Source organism: Phyllostomus hastatus, unplaced genomic scaffold (genome assembly GCF_019186645.2).
Source record: "Phyllostomus hastatus isolate PE091 unplaced genomic scaffold, TTU_PhHast_1.1 phas_contig_495, whole genome shotgun sequence".
Classification (NCBI taxonomy): Eukaryota; Metazoa; Chordata; class Mammalia; order Chiroptera; family Phyllostomidae; genus Phyllostomus; species Phyllostomus hastatus.
In genome coordinates this window covers 6,540,651-6,560,052 of record NW_025333895.1, presented here as the reverse complement: position 1 = coordinate 6,560,052, position 19,402 = coordinate 6,540,651, and the positions used below count along the sequence as shown (strand labels likewise).

The 19,402-nt window shown below is 64.5% G+C and overlaps 1 protein-coding gene across 1 annotated transcript; it reads right to left on the bottom strand.

Annotated features, from left to right (window-relative positions):
* Nucleotides 1-4,116: 4,116 nt before the first annotated feature.
* Nucleotides 4,117-15,080, bottom strand: PLPP7 (phospholipid phosphatase 7 (inactive)). The gene is made up of 2 exons (XM_045846426.1): nucleotides 14,333-15,080; nucleotides 4,117-5,436 (listed from the first exon to the last, which is right to left on the bottom strand). Exons 1-2 carry the CDS (start codon nucleotides 14,781-14,783, stop codon nucleotides 5,072-5,074), a joined length of 816 nt encoding a protein of 271 aa, XP_045702382.1. The 5' UTR covers nucleotides 14,784-15,080; the 3' UTR covers nucleotides 4,117-5,071.
* Between the last annotated feature and the right edge of the window lie 4,322 nt (nucleotides 15,081-19,402).

The window sequence follows — 19,402 nt, the reverse complement described above, 5'->3', positions numbered from 1 at the left end:
GGCAGGGAAGGGGCTGGGGACTGGAAGACTGCACAGAACAGACCGCCTGGGCTGGGACGTGGCTTCCCCCGCCGGAGCTCAGGCCCCGAGACGGTGTCTGTGGGGACTCGGCACCTCCGGAGCTCCTTGCATGGTGCTCCCCCGACGCTGCCCTGCAGCAGCCTGGCCGGTGCAGCAGCATGCTGCCCCAGAGGGGCCCCCAAAGTCACCGGGTGTGTGTCCCCATCTTCCCTGAGCCTCGCTCTTCCCGTGTACCAGCCGACAGCCGGCCGGCCTGACAGACCCACTGGATTCCCGGGGCTGCCGGGGCACAGCTCCCGAGTCCTGCGAGACCCGTCCCACCGTCCTGGGGGCTGGGAGTCCTCGGCCTGCAGACGGACTTCTCCCTGCACCCGCCCTCGGCCCTCCCTGTGCGCGCGTCTGTGTCCAATGTCCTCTCCTTGGGAGGACACCTGTCCTGCTGGATCGGGGCCCACCCCAATGACCTCGTTTTCACTTAATCACCTCTTTAAAGGCTGAGTTGCAAATGCGATCACATTTCGTGGCCCTGCGGGTTAGGGCTTCAACACGCGAGTCTGGGGAGGGAGACTCGATTTACCCATAACGCTCAGGCTGGTGTGTTCTGGGAGGGGGCTTCTCCCACGCCCAGCCCACCGTCACCAGAACCCCAGCCTCCTGCTCTCTATTGCGACAAACTTTACTGAAGGCCCACGGAGACACTGTGGAGATCCAGGTGGGGGGACCTCACTAGCCGCCGCCCCCCCCTTGAGAAAAGGCTCTGAGCAGCAGGGGGAGGGGAACGTGACAGCCCACAGCATGCAGGACGGGAGGGGTCCGTCCATGCCCCCTGCCGCTCTGCCCTTTGCCCAGCCAGGGCCTGAGCTGGGGAGCCTGTGGGGGGCAGTTCGGGGAGGCCCCATGGTGCCTGGGACGCCTGGCGTGACCCCAACACCCTCTCTGGGCTCGTGTCCCTGTTTGTGCAAAGGGCCTGCTGGGTGGGACGGCTTGACACACCCCAGCCATCCAACCCTCGGGCTGGATGGCTGGGGTGTGTTCAGGACAAAGGGCCGTGGGGCTCGAGGCCACCGCAGCGGGCGGGGTGGGGCAAGGCGGTGGGTACAGGGCCCCTGAGCGAGCTAGTGTCTGATCGTCACCGTAACCAATCGCCACGCGTGCAGTGGCTTAAAACAACACCAGTTTTTACCATCTTACCTGCCATCCAGGCCCCGGAGTCCACAGCGGTCTCACGGGGCTAGGATTCAGAGTCCTGCAGCGCAGGTTCCTGTGGAGTCTCCAGGGGAGAAGCGGCTCCGGCCTTGCCCAGCGGGGTGTGGGGGGAGGGGTGGCCGCCTGCAACCCTCGGCTTATGGCCCCTTCCTTCGTCTCCACCGCCCGTGGGGTGCGGAGGGAGCTCCCACACGGCATCATTCCGTGCTCTCTTCCTCTGCCCTTTCCCCCTTCTAAGTGATTGCATTGGGCCCACCTGGACCTCCTGGGCTCAGCCCCCTGTGTCACAGCCCACTGATGAGCACCCGTGACTCTCTCTGCCACTCCCCAATGCCACCGAGTGTGACGGTGTCACGGGGTCCGGGGCTCAGCGTGTGGGCGTCTTCAGCGGCCGCTGTTGTGTCCACCCCAGGGCACCCATCGTCCTCAGCTCCTCCCCATCTGCGGGCCGTGGGCACTGTCACTGTCACTGTCACCTTTGATCTACCTGCAGCCCGGCCGGGTCTACCAGCCCCCACTATCCGGGGCGGGCAGAGTTTCCAGGCCGCAGCTGCCCACCCAGGAGGTCTGGCTCACGGCCCCACCGACACCTCCTGGGCTTTGCTTCCGGCCTCCCTCCCCCTCCCGGACTTCGGGCCTTGGCAGGTTGGGCACTTGGCCCTGGGGCTGTGCTGAAGACACACTCTGACCTTGAGACAGGCGGGCCGGGACCATGAGTGAGGCCTAAGGTTCCGGGGAGGATTCAGCCTCAGTCCTTCCTGCCTCCTCCCTCCTCCCTCCTTCCTCCCTCCCTCCCTGGGGGGTGGGAAAGACCGTTGGGGAGGTGGGACATGAGGGCCCAGGAAAGGACCCCCCACCTAACCCTCACGGTCGGGAGGGAGGCTGGGAAGCCAGCCCTGGGCCGCCATGACACGGGCAGGTGCCTGCCTCCGGCCTCCTCCCCCGCTGACACCTGCCCTCGGAGACCCTCTGCACCCCGCCCCCTCCAGGAGTGCTGAGGGGGGGGGAGGCCAGGGGGCTTCTCTGGGGCGGGGCGGGGCGGGAGGGGGTGGCCCACGCAGCTCGTTCTTTCTTTCGTAATCCTTCTGCGAGCCGGCCCCCCGCGAGCAGGGGGCAGGAGGCGCTGTGCACGAGGAGAGGAGGCAGGCACCCTCCCCCGTCCGCTGCTCGCAGGCAGCTCGGGAGCCCCGCGGGAACTTGCAGAGTGTGTCTCAGAGACTCCGGAACCAGCCAACGCTCTCGAGATGGGGGGCTGCGGCTTTTAACCCTGGTGGCTTGAGCTCCCTCAGGGCAAAGACAACGTGGGCACTTCCTGTACCCCCAGCTGGGCGGGCACCCTGGGGGCTCAGAGAGAAACGGGGTGGGGGGGCTTGGGAGGGAGACCAGGGGGCCTGGGGCCTGTCAGCGAGGCACCAGCCCTGGGGACACCGTGACCCGGGAGGATGCGGGGTCTCTGCAGCCTCGAGGGAAGGCGGGCAGGCCTGCAGGCTGGGCCTTCGGGGGCTCCGCGCTCGGGGGGGGCGTCACCTGACTACCCTCCATCAGCTGGGCTCCTGGGTCCTGCCCAGTCCCCTCGGGGAAGCTGTTTTCTCCCCCGAAGGATCCTGTGTGTTGCGGGTGGATGTGTCCCCAGCGGGTGGTTGCAGGCAGAACTCCCAGTACCCATGAACGTGGCCTGATTCGGAAAGAGGGTCTTCGCCAGTGTGATTCAGATGGAAGTTACGGCGAGGGCGGCCTGGAGGGGGAGGACCCCAGCCCAACTCGGCCGCTGTCCTCAGAAGGGGAGGCCGACCCAGACCGGGGAAGAAGGCCCTGTGAGGCCTGTGAGGACAAGGGTGGAGGCTGCAGTGACGCCACCGCCGCCAGGACACGCCCAGGGCTGTCCACCAGCAGAAGCTGGGAGAGCCAGGGAAGGACCCACCCAGATGTCAGGCAGTGACGCCCTGCCCTGCCGCCGCCTGGATTCCGGGCTGCAAACACCAGACTGCGAGAGGAGACATTCCTGTTGTTCAAAGCTGCTGGCTTGTGGTTCTTCGTTCCGGCCTCCGTGGCAACCAAGCCCTGGGCGTCGGCACCAATGTGCAGCACAAATCCTCCTCTTGCCCCCCACCTCTCCAGACGACCATGCACAGGCCCGTGCGGGAAGCTGGAGCGGGGGGAGTATGGGCCGAGGGCACACGGGCAGACTGACCCCCATTCTGCTGCGCTGCCTTCTGCAGGACAACCCTGGCAAGTCACCTCTTCTCTCGGGGCCTGTTTTCCCAAGGATGCCGTGGGCATGTTGACCACCCCACTCCACACTTGGGGTGCAGCGGCTGGGACTGCCCTGCTTATCTGTGACAGCCACGGCCCCCTTTGCCTCCTGGCCACCGCCCCTCTCCTCCCTCTGCCCAGGACCCTGTCCCCCTCCTTCCTGGCCCACCCCACCAGTCTCCTGCCTCTCCCCTCCCCAGGACCCCTGCCCTGGCACCCGTGGCTGGGGGAAGATCCCAGTATATATCTCATTGCAACTCCCCACCCCCAACTCCCGGGGCAGGGACCACGTGGGTGGGGAGCAGTGCAGAGTTGGGAGACTGGAGGGAGAAGTCTTCCACCCCAGGGGGGAAGTCCGGCAGCATCTCAGTGGGAGCTGGGCAGAGGGGCCAGTGCACCTGGGGGCCTGGGGTGCCACACCCAGGGGCCTCAGGGAGAAGAGACCGACCACCCTGGGAAAGTCCAGGAGCCCACTGTCCTCTGACCACCTGGCCCCATGGCCCGTCTGGGAGTGAAGAAATCAGCTTCCCCGTGTGAACAGAAACTCCACCCTCAACCCCCTCCCCCGCCCCAGCTGACAGGTATTCCCCAGCCAGGAAGCTCCCCACTCGCAAAGGAAAACCACACAGGCCAAGGTCTGCTTGCATATCATCTGTATTGTCACATGAAATGCACCTCCATAACGGCTGACTTGGAAACGACCTATTAGGTCACACGGAGTCCGGCCCCTGGGGGCCAAAGTGGCGCCGACGCCCACAGGCCGTGGGCTTCCCACCGGCTGTGGCCCTGCTCAGCGCTGGGAGAGGCCAGCTCGCACCTCAGGCCCCTCCGCTGCGGGGCAGCGTCTCCCCACATGGGCTGGAGGAGACAGCGGCCCCTTAGGAGTCGGCAGCTGTCCCAGGAGAAAAGGGCCCTGTGGTCAAATAAGCTCAGGAAACGTGGGGCGCCTCCCACTTGGACAGGTGGCTGCTCTGCAGGGCCTGGCGGAGGCTTTGCGACAGTAGCCACCCTGGCGGACAGCCGACACGAGGCAGAGGGTGCAGCTTTCCCCAAATTTAGTTGACCACAAAACCCTTTTCCTCCCCAAGCCGCTGTCCCGTGGGGCACCCTGTGCAAAGGGCTGCCCTAAGCTATCAATGGCCCTGCATGGCACCCGTGCTGGGTGGTAGGTCGGGGGAACTTTGCGGGGCCTCGAACTGTGGCCTGGTGGGCGTGGCCAAGAACTCAACAGTCATGTGATGATGCAAGAATGAGACTCCGCCCCTCTCCTGCCGGCTGGGTTCTCGCCGGCTACCTCCACTGCAGAAGCGAAGCAGAGGTGTCCCCACGCAGGACTCGGGGCTGCCTGGAGAGGGACTTGGAGCCCCAGCTAAAGAGCAGGGGCCCCGGTGCTTCCAGACATGCCCACCGGTCACCAGCTGGGCCCGCCTGAGGTCACCAGCGTCCGGCCAGGAGGGAGAAGAGGAGGTGGGGCTGCGCAGTCCGCCCGTCCCTGCTGGCCTTGCCGCTTCCTGCCCACTTCCTGCCAGCTCTCTCCGGCGGCCGCCGCCGCCGCCGCCACCGCCGCAAGCCGCAAGCCGCGGGCATGGGCTCACCAGGCGGAGATGAGCATCTGGCAGGTGTTGGAGGACATCCAGACCAGCTCCACCAGGCGGAACTGAAGGTAGCCGATGACGAAGCCCGAGATGACGTCCGTGATGTGGTGGCGCCCGATCATCACGCGTGACAGGCCCACGCAGAAGGCCCAGAGCACCAGCAGGATGCGCAGGGGCACCGCCAGCACCAGGTGGCTGAGGAAGAACTTGGACACCATGGCCGCGCGGCTGGCGTGCCCGGCGGGGAAGGCGTACACGTCCATGGTGAGGTAGTCCAGGAGGCTGGGGCTCGTCTCAAAGGGGCCACGCCGCTTGATGAGCTTCTGCACGCCGGCCACGGTCATGATGTCCAGGAGCAGGGCTGTGGGCGGGACAGAGGGGCGGGGGGGGCGGGGCTGTCAGTGCCGCCTTCCTCCCTCTCCCCTCCCGCCCCGCCTCCCGCCCCGTCTTCTGCACTCCTGCCTCTGGGCCTCCGCCTGTGCTGTTCCCTCCTCCTGGAATGCCCTTCCATGGCACATGCACACGGCACGCACCCTCACTCTTTCCGGCAGAGATGCCTGCCCTGACTGCCTGTTCACAAAAGGCCCACCGCCCTCTATCCGGGTCCCTGCTTTAGTTCTCGTTACGCCTTTCTCCCCACCCGACAGGGCCCCGGTTTCTCATGCGTTTCTCTCATCGCTCTCCCGCCTGCAGGGGGCGCTCGTGAGGGGCAGGGCCCATCTGCTTGCAGCTGGGAGCGGTTCAGTGAAGCGGCGGAAGGGGACAGTGGGTGATTGGGCATCAGGGCCCAGAGGGCACCGCGGACGACCTGAGTTCTCACAAATGGGACCCTGGGCTGCGGGTTTCCTTTCTCAAAGGGACTCACCGAAACCCCCGCCAATCCTGAGAACTGCGCATTACCGTCCGCATTTGTCTAAGGTGGAGGTGAAAGCCACGTAAGGTACAACGAACCGCTTTTCAGCCCGCACTTCAGTGGCGTTTAACACCTCCTCCACGGGGTGCAACCACCACCTCTGTCCAGTTCCAAAACACTTCATCGCCCCAAAGTGAAACCCTGCACCCATGAAGCAGTCACGCCTCCACCCCTCCCCCCAACCCCCGCCAACCCCCGATCTGCGTTCTGTCCCTATAGCTTTGCCTGTTCTGGTTGCTTCCTATAAAGGGACCTGGTCCCCGCACGTGCCCGGCACCCAGGGACGGCCGAGGAGGGTGAGCACCAGATGACTGGGCTGCGGCCTGGCGCTGGGCGCTCTCCTGGAACCTGTGCGGGGACACCAGCATCGCTGGCCCCCGACCCCTCCCGCTCAGATGAAAAACAAACAACTGTTGAAAATAGTGACCCGGTAGATGTGCAGGGCAGAACATTTACAAAGGGTCTGCCATCACCTGGGACCCAGCCACCCAGAGGCAGCCGCTGTCCCAGACCCTTCTGGCCATCTGTAGAGCGTAGGGTTAGTAAAAGCTGTACCATGCTCTCCACACGCCCTGCGGTGACCTGTATTTGAAAGTTGCCATGTCACACGGCCCCGGAACCCCTCAGCGGTCATGTCGGAGGCACCGTGACTCACTTCTACAGTGGCCATGGCGCTGAGCGGCCAGACCACCCAGAAGAAGATGGTGCTACCTGGTCAGCACAGGGCTGGTCAGCATTCCTCGTTCCTGCCCGCCACAGGGCTCTTGTTTGGGATTCGAACCCCTGCTCTCCCCTGGGCTGGCCCTTCTCACTAGCTGCAGGGCTGGCCAATGTCCCACGGCCCGGGGGCATGCCTGGCCAGCAAGGAACGGGGGCAGAAGCAGGAAGCAGGGCAGGAGCAGGCTGCAGGGCCCAGAGAGGAGAAGCCTAAGGAAGGGCGGGAACCTGTTCCACACCCTACACACGCCTGCCACGAGTTTCCATGGCAACTTGCTCCCAGGAGCCCAGGCCTGCTCTGGGGAGGTGGGGGCCTGGGTGGTGTGTGGCTGGTGGCCAGCCAGCCCACATGCCACTGACCCAGGGGAGCCCCATGAGCCCGTGGGAGGTCACAGTTCCAGCGGGAGAGAGTGACCAGCAGGGCAGCTGGGAGCTGGACGGAGGCGGCTGCCTCTGACCCCTGGGACTCTGGGCCTAAGGGAGCAGCCGGAGCAACTGAGGCGGGAGGCCAGGCCGAGAGGGGCCCGCCAGCCCTCTCCAGCCCAGGGAGGCCGTTCCCTCCCTGAGTGACAGGCTCTCCACACGGGTCTCTGTCCCTCTGTCCTGTGTCCCTGGGGGAACCATGGGGCCAGCCTGGCTGTGCAGTTGGCCCAGCCCATCCTGAGCTGGTTCAGTTTTGGGGCATCCCCAGTTCTTGGGTATGTCAGGGGCGGGCCAGGCCCCGGGGCTGGTGAACCGTGGCAGGGTATCACACAGCTGAGGAAGAGACGGGAAGTAAGGACAGTTATAAGAGCCCCTTTCCAGGTGGGGTGCACCTGCAGGGCCGCCCCCTCACCACACGGCAGCTGTGGGTGTGGAGGGTTGGAAGGAGAGGCAGTGGGTGACTCGCTCAGACCGCAGGCTGGGTCTCCAGCAGAGCTGACGGCCTGCCCGCCCACCCCCACCCCTCCACCCTGCAGGGCCCCGCTCCCCTCCTCCCTGCCCTCCTCTCGCATGGCAGCCAGCCCTCAGTGTGCTGTGATTCTGACCTGTCAGCGAATAATCCGGGGCCCAGAAATAGAAGCCCGCGGCGCCACCACTGAGGACTCCGTGAGTCCTGCCCTCACGGCCGGTCGAGCTCCCAACCACACTCCCTCAGGGCTTGGGAGGGAAGCCGGGGCCCCCACAGGGAAGGTCCGCTTGTGGGGAGGCTGAGGACCTGGGGCGGGAGAGAGGCTGGCACCCATGGCCTGCGACCCCTTGGGTGACCGTGCCGGTCACTAAACCTTCCTGGGCCTCGGCTCACTGCAGCTGGGACCCAGAGTCTGAGCTGGCTCCAAGGTCGCCGGCTCGCACACGGCGTGACCTTGGCACAGCCCTCTGCTGGAGCCTCCCTCCCCTCATTGATAAAACGGGACCATCCCAGAGGCTGCTCCGAGGCCCTCCTCCCCCTCTGTCACTGGCGCCTGGGAGGCAGGGCCGTTCCTCCCCCTCTCACTAAACTGGGGTCTGAGACGCCTGAACCACCCCCCCATGCAGGAAGCTCGACTCTTCCCCAGGCCCTGAAGTCCTGTCCCCTGACCCCCGTCCCCAGAGAGGAGACAAAGGTGGGGCTCCATGCTGGCTGGGGAGGGCACAGGTTTGTGAGCTGTGCCTCTCGCTGGCTGGGGCTGGGAGGAGGGGTCCTGGCCCTTCTTTCCCGGGGGGTGGCCCTGCCTCTAGCCCCCCACCCCACTGGCTTCTCGGGAAGGTGGGGGGACCAGCCAGCAGTGCTTAAACCTTCACTCGGAAGGTTGAACGCGTTGACCTTCTGAAGGGCGTCTGGCCTCGGACTTGGGAGGCGGCCCCTTCCATCGGCAGGCACGTCCTGGGAAGCGGTCAGGGCTGCGCACCGGGCCTCACGGTCAAGGATGGCCGCTGTGGCATTCCCTGTCTCCCCGAGAGAGGGACACGCGCCAGCACAGTGCCCTTGAGTGGCAGACGGATGGGACAAACCGTGGCCAAGCGTAGACAATGGAGCGCTCCGGGCCACCGTGAAGGGTGGAGCCGGTGTGTATTTATAGCCACTGAAGCACAGCCGGGGGTGGCCCGGTGGGAAAAGCCAATGCCCACGCGGGCCTTACAGTAGGGCGCCATTTCTGTGAAACGGGCCAGAGCAAACCCTCGGGCAGGCGCCCCGGGAGAGGCCACCGCGCTGCCCGCCAGCTGGGGAGGCCGGGGGTGATGCGCATGGTCTTTCCGCCATTCTGCATTTAATTGGGTTTCTTCCCACAAATACACACGACGCTTGTACACCTTTTTAAACAGTTATTTTGACAAACGACCGGTATTGCACAGCTCCCCTTACAGGAGGTGCCTGGAACTCGGGAATTCATAGAGACGGGACGTAGCTCAGAGGCTCCCAGGGGCTGGGGCAGGGGCTGGGGGCTGCGTGTGGAGCGGGACGGAGTTTCCGCCGGGGGAGACGAGGAGGTTCTGGAGACGGCGGAGGCGCCGGTTGTGTGCGCAAGGGAGCGAACGTACTAGCCGCCGCCGATCTGCGTGCTGTGGAGCGGTCAGGATGGCCAGTCCGACGGGACGCGTGTCTCAGCACTCGAGCAGGGTGATTGCAGAACCCCGAGCACCGGGCCAGAAAGGCGGACCCCGGGGAGCGTGCACGCGGCAGACGGGCTGGCCGGGGTGGGCGGGGAGGCCTGAGGGTCGGTCTTGATGTCCCCTGGCCTGAGCGGCTCTCGGCAGAGTTCACACCTTTGCAGGTTTCCGGCTTCTCACCCGAGGAACCCCGACGAGAACGCTGGCCCTGGCTCCGAGGAATGCGGGCCACGAGGGTGTCCAAACCACGGGCGCAGAAGGTCCATGGAGCCACTTGTCCCCTCGGCTGAGTGCCAGGCTGCTGGGGGCAGCCCGGGAGCAGGGCCGCTGGCGACCCAGGGCCAGCCGGTGGCTCGCCTCCTGCCTGCATTTCTGTACGAGCCACAAGGGCAGCTGGCTGCGAGGATGGGCAGGAGGGCCCTGACCAGTCAGGGGCCGCCAAAGGGCCCCTGTGGGGACACAGACCGGTCTGCTGGCCGAGCCCCACTGAGATGATGACGAGTGAAGCTGGGGAGAGGGCAGGACGGCTGTGCCACCTCTGCAGCGAGGCAGTGTCATCTTCCACAGAAGTAAGTGTTCCTGACCGTGAAGGTTGGGACCAGCCTAAATACCAGCAGTTGGGGACAGTCTACACAAGACTTTCGAAGAGGTTGTCACCTAAGCTGTCCTGGGGAGCAGGGGCTGGTGGGCGGGGCTGGGAAAGCTCACAGAACACATTATGGGGGGGGTTGCTGGTGGGAAGGGGGGGCTGCAGGGAGGGGGTGCTGAGAGACGGCTGTGGCAGGGCGCGGGCAGTGCTGCTGCAGGGCTGAGGAAGCTGGCTCTGGGCTCTGAACCCCTCAGATGTGAAGGGATGTGGGGGCTGAGACCATGAGTCCAGGTGGGAGGTACGGGGCCCAGCAGGTCCGTCACAGCCACGAGAAGGAGGCCGAGCTGGGCCGCACAGCACTGGGCGGGGTGGGGGGTCATCCGAGAGACGCATGCGCGCACAGAGGGAAATCCAGAGGCCCGTGACCCAGACTGCTGGGGAGGTCACTCCTAGGCTCGCCCTTCCCGCCACCTGCCCGGGTGAGGTCTGCGTTCCCTGACCTCGGGGTGCCGAGTGGAAAGGCCCCCTATTCTGCGCCTCACCGAGGAGGTGCAGACAGAAGCCACAGTCCACGTGCACACGAATCGGGGGGGCTGGCATCAGAAACACGGAAAATAGCAGGAGCGGGCGAGGACTCGGAGAAACGAGCCCCTGTGCGGGGCCGGTGGGGATGCGGGACGGCGCAGCCGCTATGGAGAACAGGCGGGTCCCTGCACAGGGCACGCACGGAGCCGACCCGGCGCGTCCACCCGGATCTGCGCCCGCAGGGAGGGAGAGCGGGCACGCAGAAGGACGCTGTCACGCCCACTCTCAGCACCGGCGCGCGCCACCACCGCCAAACGGCAGACGCAACCCAAGCACCCACCGACAGGTGGCGGATAAAGAAAACGTGGTCCAGCCACGCGATGGAATATTATTCAGCCACACCAGGAAGGAAATGCTGACACGTAAGAAACTCGGACCTGGAGGACAGTAAGCTCCGGGAAAGAAGCTGGTCACAAAAGGACAAACACGGCGTCACTCCGCGGGTCCACAGCCCCTAGAGCAGTCACTCGTGGGGACACAGGTTCGGTCTGGGAGATGAGAAAGTTCTGGAGCTGCACGGGGGTGGCGGTGGCGGTAGCACTCGAACGAGGACGTAATTAACACCGCTGACCTGCACGCTCACAAGTGGTTAACGTGGCAAATTTCATTTGATATGTACTTCACCACGATAGAGCAATGACACAGGAAAAGAATGCACGGTTTTCCCAGTCGGAAGGTCTCAGTAAAGACAGTTTTGGAGACCATGACAACCTGACGTAGAGGCCACTGTCCCCCAAGGGCAGGCCCGTGAGCAAACCAGGATGGGCTTGGCGAACTGGGACAGGCCTGCGCCACCTGTCCCCTGGCTCCCTGTGGGATCGTCAAGCCAGGTGCTGCAGGGGAGGGACAAAGGAGGGATGGGGTCACCTCGCACGCCCAGAGCGTGGAGGGGACCTGGGAGACGGCGATGAGGACGGTGACAATCACTGCTACACCGGCGCTAGCTGGCACTCGTATGTGCTGGCACCCCTTGTGCAATCCTTCAGGGCGGTGCCCCAGCAACCCACTTAACAGAGCAGGACAACGGGCTCAGAGAGGCAGAGTCACCTGCCCAAGTTCCCACAGCAGAGCGGGGATTGGCGCCCAGGTCCGCTGACTCTGGAGCCCCAGCTTTTGCCAGCTGCTTTTCCTGGCTTTGAGGTTTCCAGTGTGGGCGGCGTGCCCTGGGGCAGGCAGCGCAGGGGGCAGGGCGGAGAACCTCCAGCGGGCCCAGCTGGGACCCTTTCCAGTCCCCGTGGCTGGAGCCTGCATCTCCCAAGGCTCTTGAGTGTCGCCCGGGCCCGAGGGGAGCCCAGGCCCCAGCTGTACAGGTAGGGGTCTCTGCTGCAGCTCAGAGACTGTCCCCCTGAATCCCTGGTGTGGGAGTGGGCGAGCAGGCTGGGCAGGGCTCCCTCACCGCTCGGGGTCTGTGGTCTGCAGAATGCTGGCATCGGCCATCCACTGGGCACAGCCGTGGCCACCATATGCCCAGTGCTTTGCCCTCTGGGTCCCTACTGTAGCCTGCAGCCCATGTACTGACCAGGACGCTGAGGCCCAGAGACAGAGACTGCTGTGACCAGGGTCACAGAGCAAGTTGGGTTCAGGCCGGGGCCTGGACGAAGCCCAGTCCGACCTCGGAGCCTGTGCTCTGGAGCTGTAGGACCCCAAGCCCCCGCCCGCAAAGGCTGGAGGATGACAGGACCCCGCAGACCAGCGGCGAGGGGGACAGCGAGGGGTCTGCAGCCTAGAGGACTCAGGCTTGGGCCCCTGACCTACCAGTACAGCGGGGTGGAGTGCGCAAGTCCCTTCACCCCCACCCCGAGCCCCATGTAACTCATCTGTAAAGTGGGTGTATTCACATTTACCTTATATGGTCATTAAAAAGATTTTGAAATTGTGAAATATGGGACATTCACAGCAAAGTATTTGGTACACAATGAAGTGCAATAAATGAAGTTTTAGAAAACCTAAAACGTCCTGGCTCGTGTCGCTCAGAGGAATGAGCGCCAGCCTGTGAACCGAAAGGTTGCTGGTTCGGTTCCCAGCCAGGGCACGTGCCTGGGCTGCGGGCCAGGTTCCCCAGTAGGGGGCGTACAAGAGGCAATCACACATTGATGTTTCTCTCCTTCTCTTTCTGCCTTCCTTTCCCTCTTTCTAAAAATAAAAATAAATAAAGTCTTAAAAAAAAAACAGAGGTGTCTGGAGCCTTGCTCTTCGAGCAAACACCTTTGCACCACAGCGGCTGGCGGCTGGAACAGCCAGAAACCTTCTCCTAACAAGTGAGAGTCGCTCCCAGCTCTCACCCCGGCCTGTCCCCCACCAGCCACACACCTCCCTGTGCCTCTGTTTGCTCCTCCTCAAGTGGCTGGGAATCATGGCTCCTCCCCCACGGGGTGCGGTGAGGCTCAGGAGTGGTGGCGTGGTTTACGGGAAAGTGGGCCCACCGCGATGACACCGCACACGTCCTGGATCTTTCCCGGCCACCGTCATCCGGGGAGGGGACATGCAGACGGTGTCCGGGGAGCAGACCCAAGCACACTCTCCACTCCCGTCCCCTGACGCTGGGCCACCTAACCCCCAACGCTGCTCCGTGGGAGGCTGCGGTGGGCCCTGGGGAGGCTGAAGGTGATGAGAGCAGGGCTCTGCCCCCAGAAGCCCCCCATGTGGCGTCTTGGCCACCTGGCTGTGTCCCTCCCACCCAGGCCCATGCTCACGGGCCAGGACGTCAGGCGGACCTGTTGGAAATCTCTGGCTCTGAGGACTTGGCCTGGCTCCTTCATTTACAGGAGCCTCAGTTTTCCTAATCTGTGAAATGGGAGTGAAGATAGCGCCAGTCACGTGGGAATGCTTATTCGGGGTCAGTAACAAGTAATACAGATAATCTAGTCATTAGAACAAGAAAACGTGGACGGTGCCAGACCAACCACCTCTTGCCTCCCTGTGTACCGCCCAAGTGCGTCCACCTTGACTCTCTGAAACCTGAGCAGGGAGGTACCCCTCTGTGTCAGGACTTCCTCTGGGACCACAGCTCTCAGTGGTCCACCCCCCACCCTTGGAGGGCCTGGGCCCCCTCATCAGTGCTTGCTTACCCTGGGACTCCCGCCCACCTGTGCTCCAAATGGCAGCCACGCTGGGAAGGGCGAGGCATGGACATGGGCCCAGCTCGGAGGGTAGAAGCAGAGATTCCCTGGGCACGTTGGGGACCTGGGGGTGCCTGAAGGGTGGCAGCTGGAGGGGGGCCTGCCTTCCACACAGCCCCACGTGGCACCTGGCACAGAGCAAGGCCGAATGGCAAGACGCGGTGGCAAAGACGTTGTCAGAACAAACCGAACACCAGTGATTTGCCCAGGGAAGCAGCAGGTAAGGATTTCAGGAGGCCACGAGCACGTGGGAGCCCAGACTGAGCCCCCTGCACCCCTAGGCCCTGTGGGAGCACTGCAGGCAGCTTGTGGGTCCCTGAGCCAGGCAGGGGCCAGGGGGCCACTCACTCACAAGTGCTGCCTGTGAGCAACCCAGAAACTCAAGGACCCCAACCTGTGGGTGGGGGTTCCACAATGAGATGCCCCACTCCAGGACCTCCCCAGGGCCCTGCCAGACCCCAGCCATCTGCCTTGAGGCTACAGCCCCCACCCCCTGAGCTGCCCCTGGGGCGGTGGAGCACTAACCAAGAGCAAGGCCCTCCCCTCGGGGTTCCCGTGGGGCACCCCGTTCTCCAGGCCCCACTCTGCAGGGACCTCCTCTGCACGTCCCCGGCTCTCTCCTCCCCAGGCCGGAAGCTCACCCGTTTCTGGGGCGCCCTCCCTTGCCTAACCTCATTAGACTGTTCCAGTCTGTTTCCCAGGGCCCTGCTGGTCCTGGCAGGGTGGGTGGGGCGGGTGGGTGGAGGACGGCGGGCACACTCACCCAGAAGCAGGTTCATGAGCACCTCCTGGCCGGCCAGCGTGCTGCTCTTCACCAGGCAGAGGATGGTGCCCCCGATCCAGGGGATGCCGTGGCCCGTGATGCCGATGAGCTTGACCATAGAGCGGGCGCCCGCCCAGGACGCGGCCCGGCCGGCACACACCCCCAGCCTCTTGGACATGCAGATGTCGATGGCCAGCAGGGAGTTGAAGGCGATGCCCTTGAATGAGGGGTTCAGCTGCATGCAGTCCTCCTCGGGCAGCTGCTGGGACTGGCGCCGCTCCCGGGCCCCGTCGCCGGGGGGCGGGGGCTGCGCCGAGGGGCCGGAAGCCTTCCTACCCGAGCTGCGGGGCTCCGGGGCCCCCTTGGGGGGCTGGTTCAGGGACAGGAACTCGGCCCGATTGAGGACGTTGTTGCGGTCCCGGGCGCGGGCCCGGCTCTGCGAGGCGGGCATGGCGACGCCGACACCGCGAGGGCCGGTGCCAGCCGCGCTGCGAGGGCCTTCTTCCCGACGTAGGCGCTGCCCCCGGAGCCGCCACCGCTCCCGGCCTCTCTGCCTCCTCCGCGGCGGCTGTTAAATATAGAGAGCCGAACCGCACATGGCTGTTTACCTCCGGCCGCCGCCGGGCTCCGAGGGGCGTCCGTGCCAGCTGGGCAGCCAATCGAGCCCACCGACGCCCGCCTGCGCCAATGGGGCCACCGGGGAGGCGGAGGAGGCCGCAGCTGCCGCCGCGGCCTCGGGCCTGGGCTATTTAAATCTTCCAATGGCTCACTCCCAGGCCCTGGGGCACTCTGGGAAATGTAGTCCTCAGCGGTGCTCCGGGCCTGGGGCCCTAAGAGTGGGCTCTCCACTAAGCCCTGCGTGTACCAGCTTCCCTCTGAGCAGACCAGGCCCCTGCAAGCCAGGCCTGCCCTGGGGCCCGTGCTGCGGGCCCCGGGCGGCTGGGACCTGGTCCCACGGACTGGGCCTCGGAGCCCGGGCTGAAGGCCTCTCCGGGCATCCACCAGATGGGGTGGATGATGTCACTGAAAGCATCCCTTTGGGTCTGCTGGGACCAGGCCCCGCCCCTCCCCTCTGGGAGAGCATTTCATTAAGCTGGCAGGCTGGCCTTTTTTTCTTTTAATCAGTCTTGAATCGGGCTTCAGCGCATCGCAGCCCAATGAAATGGCAATCGGTAAGATTGCTTTCCATTAGAAGGACGTGCACACCCACGGGTTGGCAGCGGCTCTGCCCCTTGGAGGCAGCCTCCCTTTCGTGAAGGATGGGGCACTGGCACAGCGCCAGGCAGCCTGGGGATGGTTACCAGGCCCCTGGCACGTGGCAGCGGAGGAAAGACCCCGTCCCCGTCCCCGGGGAGCTCATGGCTCGGACGTCATTGCACGGGTGCACACTACCTGGAGAGGGGACAGAACCGGCTGTGGGGCTGGCCTGGTGCTGTGGAGGGCCGCCGGGGAGGAAGGGCAGGTGGAGGCCCCGGGCAAGGGAGAGCCTATCCCAGGTGAGGCTTCGGGGGCCCACAGAGCCAAGGGGGCAAGAGGGGCTGCAAACCCAGAGAGGGCAGGCCGAGGGGCCCGGTGGAGGAGGAGTCAGGCCTCCCCGCACCCCCTGCCCTGAGGCGACTGCAGGAATCCGTAGCCTCTGCAGCCCTGCTGGCACAGACTAGGCCTGGGCTGGGGGGGAAGCCACTGTTTGAGGGTGACCAGAAGGGTCAGGAGTGGACGCTGCGGTCTCACTATTCACGGCAGCCAAGGCCTATCCGCTCAGCTGGGATGGAGGCGGGAACCGGTGACTACCACCCCTGCCGTGCTGCCTGTGTGAAGCCCGCCCGTCCCGCAGCCTCCCAGGGACCGGGTGCAGAGCACCCCAAGGCCAGGAGGCTGCCTCATGGGGGGTGCACTGTGGCCACAGGGAGCCAGCCCAGGAGCTCCAGAGGCAGGTGGGTGAGGGGTGACCTGCCCGCTGGCCACCAGCCAGCTGCGAGGCCTTGAGCCAGTCACTGGGCCCCCTGGGCCCCCGCTGCCCCACCTGGAACACAGGATCGACAGCATGCACCTGCCCCACCTGGGACGTGGGGGCGACAGCAGGCACCTGCCAAGGCCTGTCGTGGGGTCGGCGAGGTGATATTGGTGAACTGCTGAGCAGGGCCTCTCCGCCGTGTCGCCAGCCTTCAGCACCGTGGGCTGGGAGCGGACCTCGTTTAACCAAGGAGGCACAGCTTCCGTCCCCTCTGAGGTCCCCCTTTGGAAGGGCCCAGCCCCAAGGTCCCGCTCCCACCCCGTACCTGGTGGCACAGAGCCAGCCTCCAGGAACCTGCAAGGCTGGAGTTCCTTGCAGACTCCTTGGTGCTCCTTTTCCAGCAAGTTCCACTGAGACTCGGCCCCAGAGGGGGGTGCCCTGACTGTGTCACAGCCCCCCCAACCCCCAGGGTGCAGCAGGGTGATGTGCGCTGCCCCATCCTGGACCCTGGACAGATGCTTGAGAACACATGCTCAGGGTACGTGGGTCAGGAGCAGTGTCTGAGCTCGCCACCTGCCTTAGCTCATGGGCCATGCAACCGGCCTTCCTGTGAAGTTGGGATAGCAGCCCCATTGCACAGATGAGGATGCTGAGGCTCAAAGGCTGGAGGCCTCCAGCTAGAAAGCCCAGGAGAGGGGCGGTCTGACTCCCAAGAGGCCCCTGGGGTGGGACACAAGGGCCTCAGACCACAGGAACCTGGACGTGCCTGCTCTGCTCCCCACCAGGCACTCCCCCACCCCAGGTGGCGCCCGTGACCTGGGCCGACCTCAGAACAGGCAGAGGAGCCCGGCCCCAGGGGAGGCTATTAATACCCCGAGGCTTATGTCAGCATCTTGGTCGGGCCGGAGCTACCGGCAGGCTCCGAGGGCTCCATGCTGGGCAGAGCCCGAGAGAGAGGCTCAGAGCCGGCCCCGGAGTGGGGCGGCCCAGGGTTCAACGCCTGGCTCGGCGACCTCTGGCTCGGTGACTGCAGGCCAGTCCGCCTAGTCCTCCTGGCCCCGTTGTCCTGCCCTGGGGGGCAGGTGACGGGGTGGTGTGAAGGGCTTGCTTGCACCGAGACCCGCTTGTCCCTCTGCAAGGTGGGGTGACCCTGTTCCCACTCTCAGGCAGCTGAGAAGCAGGTGCCACCCCCGTGTGAACACCGGCAACAAGCCGCACGCCCCCACTTCTCGGGGGGCTGGGATTCGTTCATTCATTGGATCGATACTTTCGTTGAGCTCTTCCCTGCCATCCAGCGGGGAAGACAGGCTGCACACCCCCAGAATAACCAGCCAGAGTGTAAAACGGTATAATTTTACCAATTGCCTAATGGTTTCTTATGATCAAAACGTCGCAGGCTTGCTGCGATAAATTCAATAGATACAGGTAACACGAGTGTAAGCTACTGCCCGCAGACTCTGAGGGTACCAGGGGGTCAGGTGATAAAGGGTTCTCACTGGTCTCATTTCCAATTCCTGAAACACTGTACAACCACCAAGTATTACTTTAATAACCGGAAATGATACATTAAAAACTATATCTAGCCCTGACCAGTGTGGCTCAGCGGGTTCAGTGTCATCCCGCACACCGAAAGGTCGCCTGTTCAATTCCCAGTCAGGGCACGTGCCTGGGTTGTGGGCCAGGCCCCCGGTGGGGGGTGTGGGATGGGCAGTCAGTCCATCGATGTGTCTCTCCCTCTTTCTCCCCCTCACTTCCCCCTCTCTAAAAGTAAATAAATAAACTTAAAAAAAACTGTGTCTATCAATATCTATATCATATATACAGATGTGCATTTTAAAATATGATTGTATTACATGCCTTTTAAAAAAATAACCTACCATTTTCACTTAACAAATACAACCCTGGCCCTGTTTCCATGACAACCTGTCATTTTTCAATGGCTGTGTGTCCCGCGGACGGACCCCAGAGCACGTGAGCAACCCTCCACTGTGGGACACGCAGGCTGTTTCCGCTTCGTGACCGTTGGAGCGGTCCTGGCGCGGCCGCCTGGTTCGCACAGGTCCCTGCGTGCTGGCGCGAGTGTGCATGAGTGGCTCACACGGCCAGTGCCCAATGGGACAGCGTGCTCGGGCGCGTCGCCGTGGGGTCGGAGGGACAGCCTGCGCCTCCCGCTGCGGTGCCCAGACCTGGGAGAACGCGGCGGGATGGCGGGCGCGTCCGGACGACAGAGCCAGCCCAGCTTGTCCACGTTAGAGGTGACGGAGAGCGGCGGCCACGCAGCTGGAGAGGGCCGGAGCTGGGACGTGGGCTGGCCGGCCCCGGAACTCTGGGCCTGCGGGCTGTCTTCCCGGCCACGTGCCCCACAGCCTCTCCGTGCCCTGCCTGCTTGTCACTCGTCACTCACCCACTCACTCATGGAACACCTTTGAGGCTAGCTGCACGCCAGCCCCACGCAAGGACCAGCGACAAGCGAAGATGACTGAGGTGGCGCTGTGCCTGCAGACCACCTGTCCCCGCGAACCGCGGCTCCGCCTGGGCCCTGGCCCACGGAGCCTTCCTGTCCCAGCACAGTCCACCGCCAGAGAGGGGCGCAGCGCGGCGTGAGGAGACGCGCCGGGCAGGAGGCAGGGCCGGAGCCGGCCTCCGGTCTCAGCCCGAAGCCCTTGTCCCCACGCACCGGGTGCGCTGCCCCCACCCCCCGCCACCGAGAGCAGGGGGCGTTTCCCGACAGCTTCGTGGGACCCGGGGCAGTTAGCACGTCACGGGCACTGCGCCTTGTCGTCTTAAATGCACAGGGAAGACGTCCCAGTGCTCCTGGGCACACTGACCGAATGACACCCTCACTCGCGCTTAACTCGTGCTCTGTGCCAGTCCCTTAACTGTCACAGCAGCGTCCCAGGTGGGCTTTAAGTCCCCACTGCACAAATTCCGATGCTGAAGCTCAAAGGCAAAGGGATTCTCTCTGGGCAGCTGAGTGAGCCAACGGGGTACCCGGGGGCTCAAACATCACCCCAACATCCCTTACCCTGTCTGCTCTCTTCCTTGGCCTGTATCTCTTCTAACTCGACGCTCAGTTACTCGCTGTGTCCGTGACCTGTGTCTTCCTAGCAGAGTGT